Source organism: Polypterus senegalus, chromosome 3 (assembly GCF_016835505.1).
Source record: "Polypterus senegalus isolate Bchr_013 chromosome 3, ASM1683550v1, whole genome shotgun sequence".
NCBI lineage: Eukaryota > Metazoa > Chordata > Cladistia > Polypteriformes > Polypteridae > Polypterus > Polypterus senegalus.
This window is the reverse complement of record NC_053156.1, coordinates 141,450,598-141,472,998: the sequence shown is the minus strand read 5'-3', so window position 1 is coordinate 141,472,998 and position 22,401 is coordinate 141,450,598. Positions and strand designations below refer to the sequence as shown.

Below are 22,401 nucleotides of genomic sequence, written 5' to 3'. Positions count from 1 at the left end.
TTCTAAAAGGATTTATTTTTCATCCAAGTTTTACATGGTATGAAGCTGAAATTTATTATCAAAGATATACAAATATAAAATTAAATGTTGTTAGAAGGAAACGTTAATACTCCAAATTCAAACAAAAGGGGAAAGACAGCACAGAATCAGTGCCTCAGCGGCTGACCAGTATCATGTTGTCTCTGACTTCATGGGGAGGTGGCAAGTTTACCTACCTCAAGTACACCAGTCACATCATGCCCACCTTAGTCACCAGTACACACACAACCTCCTGGCCTTTCTCCATTGTGTCACCTGAGCCCCTACCAGGGACTCCCCTCTCAACTCAAACATCCTAAAAAATCATCGTGGGATGGGGCATTTAACCCTTTGCCAGTAAATACTACTGGGCACCTTCTAGGAGTCACTTCCGGGGTCCTAGATATACTCAGTCCTTCCACTGGCAGTGGGGCCACTAATAAGGGATCTCATGGTGTACTCTAGCAAGTAATAAAAGTATATTTTTAAATAAAATATTTTTGAGAGGATTCAAAACAGCAAAAGAGTGGCGTACAAAAATTAATGCAGGAGCAAAGACGAATGAAAGAGGTTTATCACGCAGGCAAACGTAAACCAAATGAATCCAGTAAATAAAAAACTCACAAGCAGCACCCAAAATTTGAGCACATTGGGTCAAAAACCAGAAGAAAGTGAAATGACAAGAGAAGTCCTAATTGCTGAAGTGGCCATTTCATTGGCTGCTTCTCCTTTAAATATCTCTGAGGGGAGGGCAGTTGGATCCCCAGCTATAGCATTAGGTGGCACTGACCCCCAGGCTCGACATACAAGAAACATAATTTAAAGGAAGGTGGCAAAAAGCAAACATTTTTTTCAGAAATACAGAATTATCAAAAAAGAAAATATTAATCAAAACATACAACAAAAAACGGTCAATAAAATCTACAAAAATATTTAAAAGAAAGCAAAAAGATTCTAAACTAACAGCAAGCATACTTGAACCAGCAATAAAACCCTGACTGAGCTGTGACACCCCACACTCAAAAATATTCTTGAAGGGAGAAAGGAAAAATGTTAAAAACTTACCAACAAAACCAAAACAAAGTTCAATTATAAAAACTTAAAAATTGTATGAAAGAAAGCCGGAAAAAAGGCAGTAATAAAAAAAAAAAGGAAAACAAAAGGCTGGCATACAGGGCAAAAAAATCCAAGTGAAAATCCTAAAATAGCACCTTATAATGAAAGCCACAAGTCAAGCAGCAGGGAATCCAGATATAAAAGCAAAATCCTAAGCCCAAGAACAGGAGGTGAACACAATGCCAAAGCACTGCTACCAGGGCTGCCCCCTCCGCAATGGCACCGACCGATTCTCAAGCCACAGTGCCAGGTGGCACCGCCCCCGTAGGCTCAATACATATGGCACAAGGAGTTTAATTTAAGAGAGGAGACAGATGAAACTAATTTCAAACATGAACACAAACTAAGAAAGAAAATGTTTATAAAAAAGCAAAACAGGAACAAAGTGTGATTTACAAAACAATTTATAGAACATAACACAAACGTAGAACAAAAAGAAAATGCACTTAAAACCCTGAGTAACATAACAGTTACAATCATATCACAACTTAAATTTATGTTAGAATTGAATGAATACTTACGATAACTCTACTCTTCTGGCAGCACTGTCTCGTGTCTAGTTCCACTTAAGACTTTTTGCTCGAGTGGCTGTTAATTTGAGATGTTGTGTTGAATCTCCTCTTCAGAATGCCAAGGTGCTCATTACATGAATCCACAAAATTATTGTTAAGTATATCAAAAGGAATTGAAATTGACAGCTTCAACAGTGACAACATGTAACTACTATGTAAAAACAAAAATGGCTTCTTTACACATCTGCTAATCAAGAACAGAATTCAAGGGAGGAATTGCAATTCCCTTTGAACTTGATTGACGAAGGCGAGGCATAGCGGTGACAAGAACAGGGTGGTGAGATTGCTAGGCTAAGTGTTCTGGGGGCAACTGCCAGGTGTGACAACTTTGTACAAAATGATGAGTCAGAAACCAGTTGGAGAAACGAAATAAAACTCCTAAAGCCACCTACAAGTCATCCTGCTGTCTATGATGATTTTTGGAATGACAGAGAATCCGCACCTCCATCTTAGATAGTGACGACACAAGGCATGCATTCTTGACAATATCGTTTGACCTTTTCAGACTTGTCGTTTTGTTGCTCAATGCTGTTTGCAGTAGGAAGATCTCCTCTATCCAATGTGTCTGAGATGGTTTGCTGTTGTTTGTAAACCGATCCACTTAAGCCTCATAACTTGCCGCAGATGTTCACCATATCGGTGCACTAACTTCATTATATTTAAAGCGGTTTCACACTTCTACTCTGATTCATTTCTGTGTTTCAATTTCCAGTTAGTTTGCTTGTGTTCCATACTGCAAACTTTCAAGTGAGCTAAATATATCAGTAAACACCTGGTGGACATGTCATGAACTTTCTGGGAAAAAATATCGTGGAGGGTTGACAACAGTTGTGTTTGTGCACCGCCATATTTTACATAATTGTTTGGTTTATTTAACAAACACAGCACTATGTGCAAAAACAGCTTTTGAACAACTGGAGGACTACTTGGAAATCATGTACAGGTCAGGTCAGTTTGGGGAGCATGCACTGGTACAACCTGTTGCCACACACAGCAAATCAGCTTGGTATCCTGGTTGGCAACCCCCTGAGGTAGACACACGGTCCAGTCCAACCCTCCAGAAACGATCGTCTATCTGCTGCAGCCAGGTGTTACGTGGGCGTCCCTTTGGCCTGGTCCAGCCACTCGGGTCCTCAACAATGAGGATCCTGTGAGCCAGATCACCCTCAGGGAATCGCACCACATGGCCGTAGTCAGAGGCGGCCTTAGGGGTGTGCGGGTCTAGGGATGACCAAGTACATGTGGGGCCGGTTACGTCAAACACTGTTACCAGTATGTGAGGACTGTATGAACTTCTGTGCGAATTTAATAAAAATGTTAACATACACCAGATTTTCTCATTACAGTGTACAGCTAAATTTTTGCAAGATAGCATGTGGACTTTACCAAAATAGAACTAGAGAATATAACTTGACAAATCCACTCGAACGGGACACACGGACCTCAAAAGCGGGGCCCCCATAGGCACGGGGCCTGGGCAATCACAACCTTTGCCACCCCGAAACGCCACTCTTGGCCATAGTGCCGTAACTGATGCTCCCTCACAGTGCAGGTATTGTGCCACTTTTCAGACTGCACGAACAAACACTCACTCAACGCAAAGTCACACCAGCAGTCCCCAAGGATTTTCCAAAGAGACACTGCATAGTGTCCTTTTGCAGAAATATCCGGAGTGTCGTACAAAAGAGACGTGTTTCAAAAAGGAGGGTGTACAACAGAAGACAAGTTCTGTGGAGGCAGATGTGCTTCACTTTTATTACAAGTGCATATTCACTTGGCAAAGCACAAAACTGCTACCAACACCAGCTATTCTGTAAGAGCAGGCAGGGTCACTGCAGCTGATGGTGCTTTGGTATTTGACAACAGTAACTTCAGTAAAAAGTTCCTGTGTGGCCGGGCCCAGAGTGTTGGGTTCATTCGACTTCTGAGGACATCATTAAAAGTGCTGATGAATGAATGCAACTGCCTTTATTTTAGCCTCAGATGTTAATAATAAGCTTTTAAAGAACATAAGCCTTCTTTTTAACATATGCAAATGAAACCACAACCATTCATGTATTTTTAAAGCATAAAAAGAAGTTGAACTTGATACTTTTTTCAAAATAGTACTAAAGATTAATTACTTTCGAGGCACATGACCAATTTCGATTGCCCAACACCCCTCCCCTCCCGTTAGCCTCGTCCTCTTTTTTGAAAACCACAATATGGTCACCGTCGTTATTAACATTATCAACTAAACAGTTCAAGAACGCGGAGCCATTGTTTCTGTCACGATGCCCGGCTCGAATATGCCAGCACTGCTGTAGCTGTCAGGGGAAAAAAACAGTAAAGAAACCGTGCGAGCTCAGAGAATAAACAGGCATGCGGCGCTTGGGGCTGAACGGGAAAAGAACACGCGAGACGGGGGGGAGATTGCAGCAACGTCACTTAGAGGCAGGGCCCGCACAGGAGACGAGCGACTGTCACGTGAAGGACTTCGAGTCTCCTACGCGGTAACCGGATCAGTCCGGCTCACGGAGGAAGCAGCTGTTTTCTCGATTACGTGCAGGTCAAGCGCAACATGCCAGTGTGGGGGCGGCCTCAAGTCACGTGTGCGAGCAGCTGCTCAGCTCCGACTCCTCGGCCAATCGCCGTAAGCTGCGGCTCTGTGGCTTCCAGATGGTATTGGAAGGCTGACTCTGCCCTCTGGTGGGAGAAACGGCAACTGCACAGTGAAAGAGACCGAGCGTTTCATTGTGTCGTGTTGAGAGGGCCCGTGTGGTGATGTCGACAAACAGAAAAAAAGGACACTTACTTAAAGAATGTTGTGATTTCTGGATTTACAGGCTATCTATCTATCTATCTATCTATCTATCTATCTATCTATCTATCTATCTATCTATCTATCTATCACCAAACCTGTAAAGTCCAAGTCGGGCGCAGCAGCAGACTCGTTTCAGGGCACAGCTCGGCACACATTGAACCAGCTTAAAATCAACAGTTAACTTCAGCTGCACATCTTTGGGATGAGGGAGGTAAAGTGACAATTGACAAGGGGAGGTGACCACGTTGGGTTCAAACAGAGTCAGTGACGTTGACTACTGTGGTGTCGACACAAAGATCACAGGCTGTGTCAGGCCATCCATTCATTTTTTCGGGCCACTTCTTTTATTCTGAATAAAAGTATTCATTTCACTTGGGTTTTTCCTTATATAGCGCCCCTAAGGGAAGGCAGGGTAAGATCACCTTCACAGATTTACAAATACAAAACTGTAACAAAAATGACACAACATTTCATTTTTTACAAGCACCTGCACTTGAATCTAGTTGAATGAACATGAATATACAGTAGAGATTTACACGACTCGTCTCAAACCCTAATGAGATCACTGACTTCACGGCACTCTTCTAATTTTTTTTCACCTTTGATGTTAAATCCCGCTGTCCTTTCTGGTTTTTGTAATTCTTTTTGAAGTTTAAGCTTCAGCCCCCTGAGCTCTGAACTGACTAAAACAGGTTTAACGATCTCTGTCTGTCTGCTGCTCCAGGTGACCTCTGACCACGCCCCGCGCTCGATCGAGGCCCCGCCCCTTCCGGGGTTTCCTGTTTTGTAGCCCCGAGTCTGTGTTTGTAAAGCAGGAAGAAACAGAATGGCAACTGCTGTCATTTCTGTTGTTTAAATTTTCTGTTGTTTAAAATATTCCAAGTAAAAAAAGGGGATTTCCAAATCATTGAGCCCATGGGACAGTGTTTATGCACACACTTATAAAGTCTGACACTGGCAGACCCCAGTGGGCACATGCTGAGGTCTCCTGTTCAAATGCAGTGGGTGGCACTAAATCCCAAGATGAGGAGTTTGGTGTTCAGCTTTATAAATGTTGAGCTGCAGTGCACAGAGGGGGCTCTGGCAGAGCAGTCTTTATTATCCAGATGTGTCAGAATGGTGGGAAGTGCCAGAGATATGGCATCCTCTGTGGGCCAGCTGTGATGATACACAAACCAGAGGAGGGCGTCCAGAGTATCTGGAATGTTCTGTTTCACTGTTCTGTGTCCCAATCTCTCCAAGCGCTTCATGCAGTCATTTGATTTTCTTTGGCACAGGGGTACTTGTTTTTCTAAAGAAGTCAGATCACAAAATCTCTCAGTGAAACGTTGAAGATGTTTATGAAAATGCCAGCTACTTGGTTGCACCAGTTTTTAAAACACATCTGGAAATTCCATTCTGGCAGAATGCTTTATGGAAACGAGGAAGGATGGATCATGTGGCACTTTGGGAGATTCCCCAGAAGGCTGTCTGTTTTTATGATCTAAGCAAGTATGGACAACACTAAGTCCATCTGAGACAGATAACGTTCTCTAAATGTGGCTGACAGTTTGTGACCAGCGTCTGTAAACTCTGCCATAGTTAGCTTGCTTCAGAACTGCTGCTGTAATTCACAATACATCACACTGTCGGCCATAAACTGTTTGCCACGTTCTCTAGTGAGTTTGCTTTATGATTTAGTCTGGTCTATTTGGCATCTCGAGTCTCAGTGCTTTGTCATGCTTCTGAGAAACACAACATATAGGAGTGTTCGGACATCTTTTTGTGAAGCCACTCCTGCTCTGAACGTTCACCGAACAAATCTGTGCACAGGAAGTCAGCTATAGCAGGGATTTGTCACCTCCATGATGCCATCGCTTTCATTACCAAATGTGCTGGCTTCATATTTAACAGGCGGAAAGTGGGATGTTGAACATTTGCTCTGATGTTTAAAAGGATTTATCAATGTTGGATATTAACTGTGGTCGTAATGGACAGCATGAATGGCGAAACAGGGTCCTATAGAAGAAGCACACAAAGCTGCAAGGAGCAACACACAACACGTCACCACTCCCTGGCAGCACAATGATGACTTGAACTTATAAAATGAGTGTAAAAGAAGAGACGTGTGCGATAATACTGGAGAGCACAGCACTGAGCTTGTTCTGTTGTTTCATGTGTGAATGAAAAATGAGATCCCCGCCTCGTCTGTTTATTCGTTGGTCTTGGAGTTCTCGGCTCTTTCTCTGTCTTTTGCAAGCCTCAAGTCCGCAATCTTGGTGTTATCTTTGACAGTAACCTCTCTTTTGAGAAACAGGTTAATTCTGTAGTCAAGAGTTGCTTTTTCCAGCTTCGTCTATTAGGTAAGATCAAGCCTTTATTATCTTCTAGGGATCTTGAGAAACCTACTCATGCTTTTATTTTTTCTCTTCTCGATTACTGCAACTCGCTGCATTCTGGGATTAGCAAACCCCTGATACACAGGTTACAGTTGGTCCAGAATGCTGCCGCTCGCTTCTGGTTGGGGCAAGAAAGTATGACTCTGTTTCTCCAATATTAGCTTCTTTACATTGGCTGCCTGTCAGTTTTCGAATTGATTTTAAAATCTTGTTGCTAGTTTTTAAATTTTTACATGGGCTTGCTCCTGCCTATTTATGCAAATTGTGTGTTTTACACCAGCCATCTAGAGTACTTAGATCTTCTGGTCAGTTGTCTCTCGTTATCCCTCGTACTAAGTGTAAAACTAAGGGGGACAGGGCTTTTGCAGCTGCTGCCCTTCGCCTGTGCAACTCTTCACCTCATCATATAAAGGAGTCGTCTACAATTGAACTGTTCAAAACAAGATTAAAAACTCATTTCTATTCACTTGCATTCCGTGACCTTCAGTAATACTGATGTTTTCCTCATTGTGATTATGTAACATTACTTCTATTTATTATTTATTTTATTTATTTCTATTTATGTTATTCATGTTAATTGTATTTTTTTCTTTTATTCTATTATTGTAAAGCACTTTGGCCACAGCATTCCTATGTTGTTTTAAATGTGCTATATAAATAAAGTTGACATTGACATTAAGGGTTAGGGTTGATTCTTAGTCATTTTTTGAACACTTGTGATGAGACCAACCCAACGAGCTCTAAGCCTGCTTAATCTCGAGCAGGGCCCCAACAAGCTCATCCATCCCAATTCACCTGACCTATCTAAAGTTAACATCAAGTTGAGATCTGAAGGTCCCTAAAGTCTGACTCTCCTCCACACTACTTGTCTATGGTTCTTTGTGTGAAGAAAGACTTTCTGACATTTGCGAAATCTGTTCCTAACGCATTTCCATCCATCTCCCCAGGTTCTTATTGAAGAATTTATTTTAAAGTAACAGCAGTGATCTGTTGTGCTAATTCCCCTCTCAATTTTAAGCACTTCAGTCATGTCATTTCGTATTATTTTGGTATAACCTGCGTATCTAAATTATTACTCAAGGACAGTCTTCATGATCAAGTGAAAAGAGTGTGAGGCATGAAACACTCCTGAATGTGACAGGAGTCCCCATCAGGGTACGTTTACTCACATGGGCTCAGTTTAACTGGACACAAACCTGTGTGACCGAGTGGAGAACATGCAAACCCCACACTGACAGTCATTGGATGCTGATTTGAACTCAGGACTGTGAACCACTGCAACATCTTAATGTCATAATCTGTTTAGTTAGTGCATTACTGCAACACGAAATACTTTGCCATGTCACGAATCCTTCTAAACAAATTACAAATAATGTGATCAGCAGCACACTCTTATATGAAGAATCAACCATTTGGTGTTAACTCCGCCTCTTTCTCTGTTACTTTCCCAAAGAACAATAACAAAGGACCTCCTGATTGGCTCAGCTGAAGCCCCACCTCCTGGCCTGGCTTCATAAATGTGTGCTTGAGATTTTTGAGACAGACTTTACCGCATGAATTCGAGGAAGACTGTGAGCAAAAGAACAGGAAAACCTTTGAAACTGCTACAGCGTTGAAGCGTGAATCTAGGAGTGCACCATGGCTTGGCCACTTCAGTTTTCACTGAACCCTAGTTGGTGCCCAAACCTTTTTTTTCTATTACATCCTTCACAATACATTTACATTTTTAAAATTAAAGTATGAAGGTTAGATATTGGGGCAGCACGGTGACGCAGTGGTAGTGCTGCTGCCTCGCAGTTAGGAGACCCGGGTTCGCTTCCCGGGTCCTCCCTGCGTGGAGTTTGCATGTTCTCCCGTGTCTGCGTGGGTTTCCTCCGGCGCTCCGTTTCCTCCCACTATCCAAAGACATGCAGGTTAGGTGGATTGACAATTCTAAATTGGCCTGTGTGTGCTTGGTGTGTGGGTGTGTTTGTGTGTCCTGCGGTGGGTTGGCACCCTGCCCAGGATTGGTTCCTGCCTTGTGCCCTGTGTTGGCTGGGATTGGCTCCAGCAGACCCCCGTGACCCTGTATTCGGATTCAGCGGGTTAGAAAATGGATGGATGGATGGTTAGATATTGAAGCAAAAAAAAAAAGTAAAAATGAATGGGAGTAAAAACTTTTTAGTTACCATAACTTGCCAATGGCAAAAACAAAGCTAAGAAGTCTCATAGGAAACAATCAAAGGGTAGACGCTTAAGCAGCATGACTACAAAACTCTGCTTTAGAAGAAGCTGCTTACTCTGCTGAGCCTCTGTGCAAACTCGACAAACGAGCCGTGTGAAGATCAGGCAGGAGCCCTCCTCGGGCTCTTTGATATTCCGTCGAAGGAGACTGAACGTTTTCCCCTCAGTATCTGTCCTTATTTATGTTAAAACATAAAAGCAAGAATTTTCAGTTATTTCATGTTAGTGAAGAAAAAGGACACCTATGGGGGGGCTGAGGTTCAACTCCTGGAGCACCACAGTGGATGCAGGCTGCTGAAGTAGCAGAGACAAGTGTAAGGAGCCCAGCAGATAAGCTTTCTATGATTTTAAATAAACTTCTGTATTTTAATATTTTCTTGTTTGTCATGGCCATGTTGATTTGACATGCAAGTCAAGAATTTCTCTACTTGCTACTACTTACATCACAGGTTGGGACCTCGAGCTTGTAAACAGTGTTGGCCATCACATGCAGGCTACTACTGTGCAAACCCAGCCAGGTCAGCGTCCACAGTTAAGGTGGGGCTTTTTAAACCCTGGAGAAGGGAGAAAGACAACAAGCCAGCCTTCCTGTTCTTTACCCGTAAACATAAATAAATAAATCCACATAAACAAGAGAAAGTCAAGTCAAGTCGGAGAGCATGCATTGGTCTGGTACAGTGCGTTGCCGCACCCACTACACGACGAAATAACTCAGGATCCCGGTTTGCAACCCCCCAGGCAGACGCACGGTCCAGTCCCACCCTCTGGAAATGACCATCTATCTGCCGCAGCCAGGTCTTACGTGGGCGACCCCTTGGCCTGGTCTAGCCACTCAGTTCCCCAACAATGAGGATTTTACGAGCCGGATCACCCTCGGGGAAACACGCCACATGGCCGTAGTGCCGTAACTGACTCTCCCTCACAATGCAGGTAATGTGCCTCATTCGACACAAAGTCAAACTAACGGTACGCAAAGATTTTCCGGAGAGACACAGTACCAAAGGAGTCCAGTCTTCATCTCAGGTCACTGGATAGCGTCCATGTCTCACAACCATATAGCAAGACAGGAAGCACCAGGACTCTAAAGACTTGGACCTTCGTCCTTTTGCACAGATATCGGGAGTGCCACACACCCCTTTCCAGCAACCTCATGACCCCCGATGCTATCCCAACCCGTCTACTGACTTCATAGAAAGAGTCACCAGAGACATAAATGTCACGGCCAAGGTAAGTAAACCTCTCAACATGGTCAACACTCTCTCCACAAACAGACACACTGCTGATGGCTGTGCCTAAGAGGTCATTAAAGGCCTGGATCTTGGTCTTTATCCAGGACACTCGCACTCAGACTCCTCACTCAGTCTCTCAAGCACCCCGATCAGATCCTCCATTGACTACCGGAAGATCACAGCATCGTCAAAAAAGTCAAGATCCGTGAACCTTTCTTCACCAACAGATGCCCCACAGTTGCTGGACCCCATGACCAACACCCAGTCCATACAAGCACTGAACAGAGTAGGAGCAAGAACACACCCCGACGAACCCCAGAATCAACTGGGAAAAACACAGAAGTCCTTCCTCCACTCTGCACAGCACTCAGAGTACCAGTGTACAGGCTGGCCATGATATCCAGCAACCTCAAGGGGATCCCACGAACCCTCAGGATGTCGAACTGCGAAAATTGACAAAGGCTGCAAAGAAACTCTGCCGATATTTGCGTTTGTGCTCCATTTGAACCCTCAGTGCCAGGATTGCGGTTGATGGTAGACTTCTTAGGCATAAAACCAGACTGTTCCGGTTGCTGGCAGGTAAGCAAGTGATCACGGATCCTATTGAGGACGACCCTAGCAAGGACCTTACCCGGTACAGAGAGCAGTGTTATCCCCCTGCAGTTGCTGCAATCCAGGTGATCACCCTTCCCTTTCCAGATAGGGACAACAAGTCTCATTTTCCAGTTAGTTGGGATAATGCCAGTCTCCCAAATGTAAGCAAAGATTGCCTGGAGAATTTCCACCCCAGATACCACAGATCCCTGCAGCATTCCCTATCCTCAGCTGGTTCACAACCTGTGCAATCTCAGTGAGACTGGGTGGTTCACAGCTAATTGGATAATCAGCCTCAAGAACTGTGGACCCAGAGATATCCAACATCCTAGCCAGAGGATCAGCTTTGAACAACTGCTTAAAGTAGCCAGCCCAGCGTGTCACAACTGCAGTGTCATCTGTAACACACAACCTAATCAATAGAAGGTGAGAAGCCTACTTCAAGACGTCAATTCATTTATGAGGAGCTTCTGACTTCAGTGATACCCTAAAGTTCTAAAAGTCAGTTGTAACAATCGCCCGATACGGGAATGCGATTCCTACACTTCATCACCCAAGAGGGAAGTGGACAATATTTGAAGGATAAAATAGCATTAACATGTTCAGTCCTCAGCCCCTCTTGTCCCCTATGCTCGCCCTTCAATAACTGGGAAAAAGTCAGAAGAAAGTGGGACTGGTAAATAAATTGAAATCCACTGATTACATTTACTTGCCCTGTGTTTATTTGTGAACCCCTTTCCCCAGACGCCCCCCCCCTTGAACCCCAGTTTGACACAGACATAAAGAGAAATAAAAAAGAACTGAACTCAGAGAAAACAAATGCAAAGATTTAACATAGTCCATAAACACGGAGAAGAAACCTGCAGTACAGTTCTTACTGTAGGATGGAGTGAGGAAAACAAAAACAGTCTTCCGGTGAAAACGGCTTCCCGGCTGGCTGTCCCGAAGAAAGTTAATCACGAGTCTGACTCACCAAATGGGAGCTCCCGGAGAACACCTGCCCCTGGCCTCTTCTCGGGGATACATCAAACTGATTCAAGTTCAGGATGGCCACCCACAAATACCAGATATCCCTGGGTGAAGTCTGGTCCTGATGATTCTTAAAGCGGAGATAGATGCCTCCTTGGTCTTTTTTTTCCTACTCTCCTTGATCCGCCATTCCCCTTAAAAGGAAAAGTTTCCCGCCGAAACATCCTTTCCCTTCTTTAGTTGTTATAGTAAGTAACATGACACCGGCAACTGGCAGCTGGAATATTTACCAGGCGGGATCCTCCCAGCCCTTGGTCATCCACAAGTGCCTGAAGGGTTATTCATGGTCACCTTCCCAGCCACATTATAAAGTGATGGACAGCCCAGAAGGCCAACCCGCTTGAGAAGTTATGTAGCCTTGCTACAACCTCATCCACTTAAGGGCTGTGGGGGCTCATTAATGCAGTGAAGTCACTGAATAAAACAAGACCACCACACAATGCCACCAAAGACCCTCTTGTCACCCTGGTGCTTCATATGCTTAGGGATCTTTTTAAGATTAAATTAATTGGTTTGACAGCACAGGAAAAAAAAGAAGTTAAAAGTGTCTTTAGAAATGATGTTTATTGATGGGTTCAGAAGTTGCAGTAGTAACAACCTACATATGAGATACAACAAGATTTCACTTTGCTGAAACCTGCTGAGAAAGCAGTTTAGGGTGGCCAGACTGGCACAGCTCGGGCCACAGAGCCCACCAGAATACTTCACCTCACTTGGCGATAAACAGAACTATTTATCTAGCTTATAAGGGCGATTTGCTTGACAGCCATGATATTTGTTATACAGATTCATCCAGCCACCCATTTCTGAACCCCATTTTGCTCTTTACAAGGGTTGTGTGGAGCTGGCACTGATCCCAGCAACATGAAGCATGTGGTCATGGGGGGCACACACTCACACTTGGTGACACTCAGACGATTTAGTGTCGCCAATCAACGTATGCTACGTCTGTGGAAGAGAACAGGAGAACTTGTAAAATTCCACCCAGACAGAGCCACCAGCGTTGGTAATGAAGGTGCAGTCTGAGTCACCACTTTAATTTAAAGACATTAATAAATGAAGACCTTAAAACATGCAAATAATAAAATAAATCATTGGGCTTGTGGAAAGATCACAGAGGAGCTTGGTGGCCATCTGGAATCTTGAGTTGTGCCCCACTGCTGCAGACAATGGCAGAAAAGCCCTTTGGGAAACCCTGATTTACAAAATCTGGCAGTATGAAAATATGGTAACATTTATCACTTTTTAGACTCTCAACATTAAAGATTAGCAACACAATACAAAGAAATACTTCAACAGACATAAACAAGCAATACAAGCAAACATTTTCGTTTCTTATCCATGCTGTGGACTTTATGATGGAGTTGCTCTTAGACATTCTTGAGAAATGCTTTAAATGATACTACTGATGTGTTTGGCTTGTTTTCATTTGAACTTTTAGATGGCTGACTTGAATGGAGCTGTAAATTCAAATTGGGAGATATCTTCCTAACTTTACAATGGCTGCTCAATCAGCACTTCTTTAGAAAGCACATCAGACATTGTGTTAGGACCATGTAAAGAATGTTTTATTTATGTTTTTCATTAGTTTAACTTTTCTGATGATATTCAGATATTCACTTGTTTGTCTGGCCACTCTGATTCTTGTGGTTGGATGGGCATGTGATGCACAACCATGTGACCTGTCACATCATGCTGGCCATGTCACTTAAAGTGGCTGTGAAGTTGAAGTACTGTCTGAACGTTTTGTTAAAAAATATAGGGATCATTTCCAAAATTCTAATGTTTGAGAAAATGATTGAAAGTTTAGAATCTGGTTATGACTTTTTTAGAGCAGCAATTAAATATTTCCCTGCAAAACATGGTTATCACCCTCAGTCTAGTGTCCTGGTGTCCACATAAGGTGACAATTCTATAGAAAAGTTCTTAAAAATGAGAATTGTCTCTTTACCTGTCATAAATCCTGGCATTCCTGGAGTTCTTTGGCTGCATTTTTGGAATTCTAACTCATGTATTTTTTATTGTTTGGTTCTAGTGGTGGTATCACCTGATGACATTCTTCTGTTCACTTTTTAAATATTCATCACCATTTATAACTATTTTGCATGTTGACGGTCATAATTTCTTTGGTCACTATGCTCATTGCCAGCTACGTGACACTGATGTCATTAGGATGGTCATCTTGTCCCATTTATAAAAGATGGCTGCACACAGCTTTGGTATCTTGGGCCTGACTAGAACAAAGGAACTTAATGGTAGAACAGTCAGGGGAATATTCTCATTTAATTGAAATTCTTCAGCATCAGTCCTCTTTTTTTAGGACTTTCTACTTTTGGTGTCTCCATTTTCTTAGTCTATACTTTCATTTGGACTTCTAGTGTGTCATCTGACCATGTCTTTATCTTAAAAGTGCTTTCCATTCCCCTATAAAAATATACAAATATATTTAAAAAAATGTCAATCTCTTTCAGTCTCAGACGGTGGCATTAAGACTTGCATGGAAATTCTTGAAGGGTGCGTGACTGGCAAGGATTATGAGGACAAAGAGTAGCACAGTGCAGAGGAGCAGGTCCCCCAAAGACCTTGGTAAAGGAGTGTAGTCTACACAGGCAAAGCATGCGTGTGCATGGTAGTGTGTGTTTACAGAGACCCCAGAGGATGGGAAAGCCGTGTATGTTCTGCAGACGCTTTAGAACTCAATTCTAGATGAAGAACCATTGCAAGAATGCCTAATCTAAGATTTGATAATATTTGGACAATACCTTAGAGGCCTGGCCCCTTAAAGGGCGCTCAGCACTGTAGATCTACTGGGACTGCCAGGCAGCACTCTGACATGGTGCCTTTGTACTTCTTGTGTGCTGCAGTGGTCCCATGGCTTGGCCTCAAAATAATTCCAGCTTGGAGTTAAAGGATATACTGGCTGGTATCTTACAGATGAGAGGTAAGATGGATAAAGTCTCACTTGCATGAAAAAGAAAGGTGGGGAATGTAGAAAATGGTAGGAAGAGGGCTGGAGGACTAGAGAAGTGAGGGTGCTGGGTGGCTGTTTGAGAAGTGGAAAACTGCTAAAGACAGGACAGTCAGGGAGGCTTTTTCATTCTGCCATTTGCTGTCTTACTTACAATCATCTTGCTCTTTTTAAGTGCTACTTAATAAACACCCTTTTCTGTGATATGTACTTCTTGATCCGTTTTTCTGGGTTTAGTGATACCCCTGGGAGATTCCCTAGTTAACACCTCTTATGGGGGTTGCCACAATTAATGTGGTGGCAAATGAAGAAGACCAAACAGATATTAAAACTGTATCATATGCTGCATGTCGCTATATAGAATCTCATCTGCAAGTGAAGTGCTTATCAAATTAAACCAAGAGAAAATTCGGCAAAGTCACTTGGTATGGCGTGCGGTGAGCTTTGGGGTCTAACAGTACACAATCCCTAGTTTATTTGATGGTTCTATGTTCCTAAAGTTGCCTAAAAGGAGGGGCTTCAACATTATCAGGGACTTCACATGACCTAATGGACTCTTTTTATTGTCACAGTTTGCTTTGGCTCTTGAGCTTCCAGGTCCAAGGCAGTTACTATGTATTTGTTTTGGCCTATTCTCATATTTTACCTATTGTACAGTTTAGTTTACTCATCTCCTGCTGCATACTGTGTTGTAGTTTTTGTGTGTCATCCTCAAAGCGATCATTTTGATGCCCTGTGTGCCCATGTGTATATTCTGTGCATATGGTAAACTGTAAAAAGCAACTAAGATCTTAAAAACCTTAAGCTAGGATACCTCTTTTGTACAGAGCACCATGTTCTTCCTGTGCCTCTGTGGGCTTCCTCCAGAAGTTGCACGCATTTCCTCATAATCTAACTGGTAAGAAGTGACCTAACATGGCTGATTGCAAGTGTACTTTGAGCTGGGCTGGTCTTCTTTCCAGTGTTCATCAGTACAGAAAGAAAACTGGCAGTTTGCATTGAATAAAAAAATGGAGGACACAAATCCTGACGAACCAGAGTTCTTCAACATGGTCATTACAACATGGAAACAAAAGGCATACATACTGTATGTATGATTTTTAAACATAACACAATGAAATGACAATCATAGAAATGTTTTCCCCTTGATATAAAATATATCTCCCCTTCCCAAATAATTACAAATTATTTACAATGACAATAAAGATGGAAAAAAAATACAAGTCAAATCATTTTCTTCAGTGTCCACTGTCTAGATAAGGTAATGGTGACTGTGTTTTTTTAACTGCTTCACTATGAGTAAATTGACCAATATATTATATTAAAAAGGATGTAGGCACCCGGAAATATGAGTCTGGAGTACTTGTCAATGGCATGGGTGTCAATCCACATGCTGATGTATCCCCTTGAGTTCTTCCGTCTGCTGGATGTTCGCTCATCGGCCAGGGCCAAATGCACTAAAATTCTCTCCTGCTTGTCCCCATTTTCTGGCATGCCGTACGTCCCGGTGGTATTGACATCTGCATCACTGTAGCTCGTATCCATCATCATTGGCCGAGGATGAGCAAGACCACAAGTGCAAGGGAGCTGTAAATGACAGACCATGAAAAACATTTAGAATTTTCCAAATATGTGTTGGTTTGTATGCCAAATAACTGCTGTGAAATGTTACTTCTATAATTGGTGACTGGAGCCCATGTCTGCACATTCAGAACCACAAGTATCTAAGTCAAGTTCCTGGGACTTAATTCTGCCAATCTGAAAGATTTGTTAAAGAGCAGGTCAAACTTGACTATCAGGGACCTCGAAGAAAGTTGAATGGAGTTTCAAAATCTATCTACAGACAATATGGGCCCTCTGGTCCTTGACTACTTGCCACTTTAGTGTACATCCTGTGCATGTGACAGTTTCAAACAGACCATAAAAAGACCCTCTTTGTAATCAAACAATCTTGTGTTGAGATGTACCCATAGCTCTATTTACTGGAAAGCGCCACTGAAGAATAAGCCAGGAAGACTGCACACCAAGGGCTGGCATCCTTCATTGTGGTCTGTTATCAGCTAACATTCTGATCACTCAATGAGGAAAAGAAAGGCCAAAGTAACTTCCACATTGAAAAAAATAAAGAAAGCTTTTGAGGCAAAACATTTAAGCCATTGTGCCACACCTTACACATTCTTAAATGGTATCCACACACAGAGAAGCTGACCATAAACTTGATGCCTCTGACAAAGAAAGCACTGTTTTATACAGCTGACCTAAAATGGAACCCCCATTGTTCAAATCAGCAAGTGGACATCTGACTTCTAACTGCAACTATGGGCTCTATCACCCTTCTTCTCTTTTCAGCATCTCTGCCCCACACTACACTTTACTCCAACATCCTCAAGATATGCACATTATGTGAAACTGGAATAGTGAATGGTGACTGAGGCAAATAGACACTGTAATGGACACATTCTTCCTTTGTAATTAATGCTGTTTGGATAGGCTCTGGCATCCAGGACCCTGTAATGGAATATATAGGTGAGACAGACAACATCTGTATAAGGCACACAAACGTTTGTGTTTGTTGTAAATAATTATTGTGTTTGCATGCCTAGTTTCCACTGTAAAAAAAAAAAGTGGTTTCTAATTCACGCTTCTACTCAGCACTTTGCTATATCACTAACATTTCAATTCAGCTACTATATTATCTAAACTACTGGCTGTTAACAGGTACAAGTAACACAAGTCACTCAAGAGGAGTCAAGAGAAAGTCACATCATGATGCCTGCTTTATGATACTTTGTCTCTTAAGAACGATGTATGAATTACCAGCTCTACTAAATGTCCCCAGGTTACCAATGTCCCACTGAGCCCAGTTGACATCTCTTCACAGTGAACTGGTAGTGGTGGCTTTAACTATTTCCATATCTGCTCATACTGATCTTCCATGTAAGCTGGATCATTGCCTCTGAGTCCAAGTTACATAAAAACCATGTCCAATATTCACATATTTTTCATTTGACACAAACATTTGATGGCTACAGCACAACAAACAAGGTGTTTCTCCTTTGAACACTTGTGTTTTTATTTGTTCCCAAATTTTTTCCAGTAAAAAGTAAAGGCATTTTGTGTAATATCACTGCTTATGGATGTTGGTTAAGTGTCAGTTGTTTTCCTCATGTGTATTTCGGATAAAAATGTCATTGAGGACTTTGTTGGTCAGAAGAGGCATGTTTAACTGATATTTAATGAAGTGAGATAGATGAGTAGAGAAAAAAAAGGCACAGCAATCCCTTCCATTAATATAACAAAATAACAAAGAATGGGCAAATTTGTAAACAAGAACAAAGGCAGAGCAATAACACCATAAGCAAAGTGGTGACATTTAGAGAATGATTGTTTTCTGCTCCACATTTGGTTGTCAGTTTCTAGATATTACTTTATCCACCCTCGCCTAGACCTGAAAACTTTTTTTATTTACCACCACCTTACTCCTGGAAACAATTAAGACCAGTTTCACTGGCTTTATTAATAGATTAAATCAGTCATGACAAAACCCTTACTAAAGGAGCTATTTTTTACAAATCACTTCATTCACAGGTTTGGCTCTGCAAATTATTAGAACAGAAAACCTCCTTCCGTCTCAGCCTTTTTTATCTTTCCAAAATAAGATAGGTGAGGAACACATTTGAAGGTAAATATATTAGTTTTCCTGTCTCCCTAAATGGGAAGCAAAAAATGGTTAAAAAATAATAAAAATTCTTATGTAAAATCCTATAGATGCTTTAGAAACTGAACATTTTTTCTCAATGAAACTTTCTCAAAAAGATTGTGGGCAACTGAAGCAGTGGAAGGATCAAGTGAAGTAGTAGCAATCACTTTATTACTTTAGTACAGTCTACATGCATTGGTGGAAAAATCATAAGCTGCCAGTAGATATTTGTGTGTAATTTATAGTGGATTCAATTATTGAGGAAATTTATTGAAGTTAATAATTTTTTATATGTATTACTGCTCAGACATCAGTAATCATGTTGAAAAAGAAATCCAATTTTTCACCAGCCATGAAATAAATTTCCTACTCTTGCCAGCAGATGGTGTCACTTTACTGTTCTTTCAGGCTATTAACCAGGGAGGAATATTCCATTCCAGTACAGTCTTTGTTTTACCATACAGTGGAATGGGAATGATTTAAAACTATATATAAATATAAATCTTTGAATAATTACTAAATAACAAGGAGCAGCTGAAGTAAACTCCAAGATCTCAAATCACTTAACTCTTATTGCTGAACAAGAATAAACATGTTGTGGACACCAGGGGGTACACAGCTCCCCAACATCCAACAGAACAGACAGAAGCACAAGTCCCAGACAGGCTTTATTTTAGTGGGGAAGCGCTTTTCCCTTGTTACCCACATCAGCACAGTACAAATAAGCACCAGTGAATCCCAAATACACAGTCCCTTTCTTCTCCTTGTCTCTTCTGCCTTCACTCCTCCCGACTCTGTCTTGCTGAATGGAGTGAGGAGGCCCCTTTTATACAGCACCTGGTAGTGCTCCAGATGTTCCACAATCTCCTTCTGGCCACACTTTCAGGTGCTGGGGGCAACCCTGTAGAGGAGGGCTCAGCGATTCTCTGTGTTCCCCCTAGCAGTGGCCACAGGCCCTAACAGTGTTGAGCTTCCATGCTCCAACCCCACGGCACTGTTACAAGCCAGGGGGCCTGCCCCTCTATCGTCCCAGGGAGGGTATTGTGCCATGCAAGCTCTCCTGGTCCTTCCCTTAAGACGGCATTCCAGTCAGGTAAGAGTCCTGGTTGTCCATCATAATGTGCAATTAGATGTAGTCCAAAGATGGATATTGGAATTTGTTTCAGTGATCATATTTTTCACTTTCACAGCCTAATGTGGATTTTGGGCCATGCCAAGGAGCAGTACATCCTTCAATTTCCTGTACCTGTTTTATCATTGTAGAAGCAGATGTTTATGTATCAGTGTAAAGTCTGATTAATACTTCTTTGTTGAACCTACACCATAGCCGTTGAAAGTAGTTTATACGTGCTACAGGGACATGCCTGAATAATAGTTGGCAGAGCTTGTAGCATGGAAGAAAAGCAAATAATCCATTAACTTGTAGGCAGTGTTTGCCTTTCAGGATCCTGCTTCTTTTGCTACACATTTTCTTCTGTAATCAAGCATATTTGCCCCTCACGTTTTTCCACTTTTCATACATTTGCCATCTTCCAAACTGATGTCACCCGACATTTTGTACCTTAAATTGTCCGCTATCTGATTGTCTTTGTAGTGTTGTGATGAGGTATCATATAAATGTGTATGTTTTCTAACTTCAAAAAGTCTTTTCTCAATTTGCTCAATGTTTACTTCAAAATAGCAGAAGACAAATAGAAATCTGTTTCAGGAAAAATGTTACCAATCATGCCAATCTGAGTCATAGGGGTCTGTGCAGGATCCACTGCGCAGGGTGTCAAAAATGGGAGATAATTTTTGAGGATTTGCATGTCAGGCTAAACTGCAGATAAACTGCAGGCTCCGCAAGCTACAAATGTAGGCTCAACGCAGAAGTATAAGCCAGCGTTTACACATAATGAAGAAACCCATCCCAAATGAGGCTCCAGCATATAAATACATTCCTGTGGGACTAATTTCGAATCATCACTACATCACTACTTAGTATTGCACAGATTATGAAAGACCAGGGGCTTCATGTATAAACGATGTGTACGCACAACAATGTTGCATATGCCTGTTTCCACACTCACATCACGATATATGAAAACTAAACTTGTTGTAAAGCCACATATATTCTTACGGCACCACAACCCATTGCATACGTATGTTTCCATTCTGTGTTGCAAACTGGCGGGACCCAGTGTCAAAGCAGTACTACTGTTTTTAGATTCACATCCATAGCTTTATCAAATACACTGAAATTAATTGCATATCGTTTATAAATTTAAGGCACTTGATTGTGATCAACCTGTAACAATATAATGGTGCACAGAATGGCGAAGCTATTCCATATATCACAGCTGCTTTAGTGTTGTTACTCTCAGTGCACCACTCTGAGTATTTTAACCCATTGTATCTAAGCGTGGAATCACAGCTCTACAGCAGCTAACTGGAAAGCTCTACAGCATGTTGTGTCAAGAGAGTAGAGGATTATCGGGATACAGCTTCCAGCCCTGGAGGACATTTATAGCACAAGCTGCGTAAGAAAAGCCACCAGCATTTGCATGAATTTCACTCAGCCATGCGCACAGTCTATTTGAACTTCTTCCATCTGTGTTGTTATGGGTCCACAGCTCACTGAGCAAAGGCCGTTTCTTTTTAAATAAATAATCACCCTCGAGGCGGCTTCATGAGGGAGTGTAGTGGCCATAGCAAGCCACGGGGCGATCTGCGGTGTGGGCGTTTCTCACCGAGTGCACAGGTGAGGGACTACCCACATCCGTGACTGTTCCCGTGGCTAATGTGCTGCAGCTGCTATGGCCCCTCGCTGCATGAAAGAAGCACGAGTCGGTTGGGAGAAAGAACAAAGAAAAAGAAAAGAGAAAAAGAGAGGACGAAGGTTACAGGGAGCGAGGAAGCAAGTCGGTGAGAGAGACAGAGACACGCGGAGCGTGTGGGCGAGCGAACGAGCGCTCACGGGCAGCTGCGAGGAAGTTGGGTGTTAGGCCGACACCCAGGTGTTAGAGTTGATGTTGCTCCCGCTGAGCGACCAGGTAGTGGGAGTGACCAGGGGAAGGCGACTGGCCGCAGAAGGCCGGAAAGGCAGCGGGAGTCGGGAGGCTTGGTCGGGGAGTATCCAACGTGAGCGTCCTGGCCATTGGATTGGACCAAGTCTCGTGGCTGGGATGAGTGCCAGACCGAAGCCAGGGATCGGGAGGTCTCCAGTCTCATGTGTGAGTGAAGAGAAAAGGCCAGCTGCAGAGAGCATCTTGCCTGCTGCTAAGCCCAAGCGGGAGAAGCAGGTGAGACTCCATGCGGGAAGAAGCACTGAACTTGTTGTTTTTAAAGATTGCTTCCAGTTGGACATTTTAACCTCTGATTTTAAAAGCATTGTTTTTTGTGTGTATTTTTTAAAACTCCACATTTTCTTTAATGGATTATTTATTTATTTATTAGACTTTGAAGCACTGCACTTTATTTAAACACTTTGGACATTTTTGTTTTTGTTGATTCTAATTTTAATAAAAGCACTTTGCACTTTTTGAACCATCCCCTTGCTCAGTTGTTGCCTTCACTGTCTAGCTCAACTCAGTGACATTATCAACGGTGTTGGGTTCAAGGGCTCCTGAACAGCGATGGGGGCGTGGAGCCGAACCCGCATCGTCACACCATCCAGCAAAATCTTTAGAGTCTTTCCTGCATGGACTGCGAGGCTCAAAAACAGCTTCATCCCAAGAGCTATAAACTCTCTCAATAAGTCCATCAAATGATCCCAGTAGAACTGCTTGTATT

At 42.5% G+C, this 22,401-nt stretch overlaps 1 protein-coding gene across 2 annotated transcripts in view; it reads right to left on the bottom strand.

Moving 5' to 3' along the window:
- Positions 1-12,517: 12,517 nt before the first annotated feature.
- Positions 12,518-22,401, bottom strand: part of LOC120525582 (gamma-aminobutyric acid receptor subunit rho-1-like) — a 127,734-nt gene continuing 117,850 nt past the window's right edge. For both annotated transcript variants that reach the window (XM_039747998.1, XM_039747999.1), the window contains exon 10: positions 12,518-16,517. In XM_039747998.1, coding sequence (XP_039603932.1) covers positions 16,224-16,517 — 294 coding nt within the window. In that variant the 3' untranslated portion in view covers positions 12,518-16,223. The remainder of the gene's footprint in view (positions 16,518-22,401) is intronic.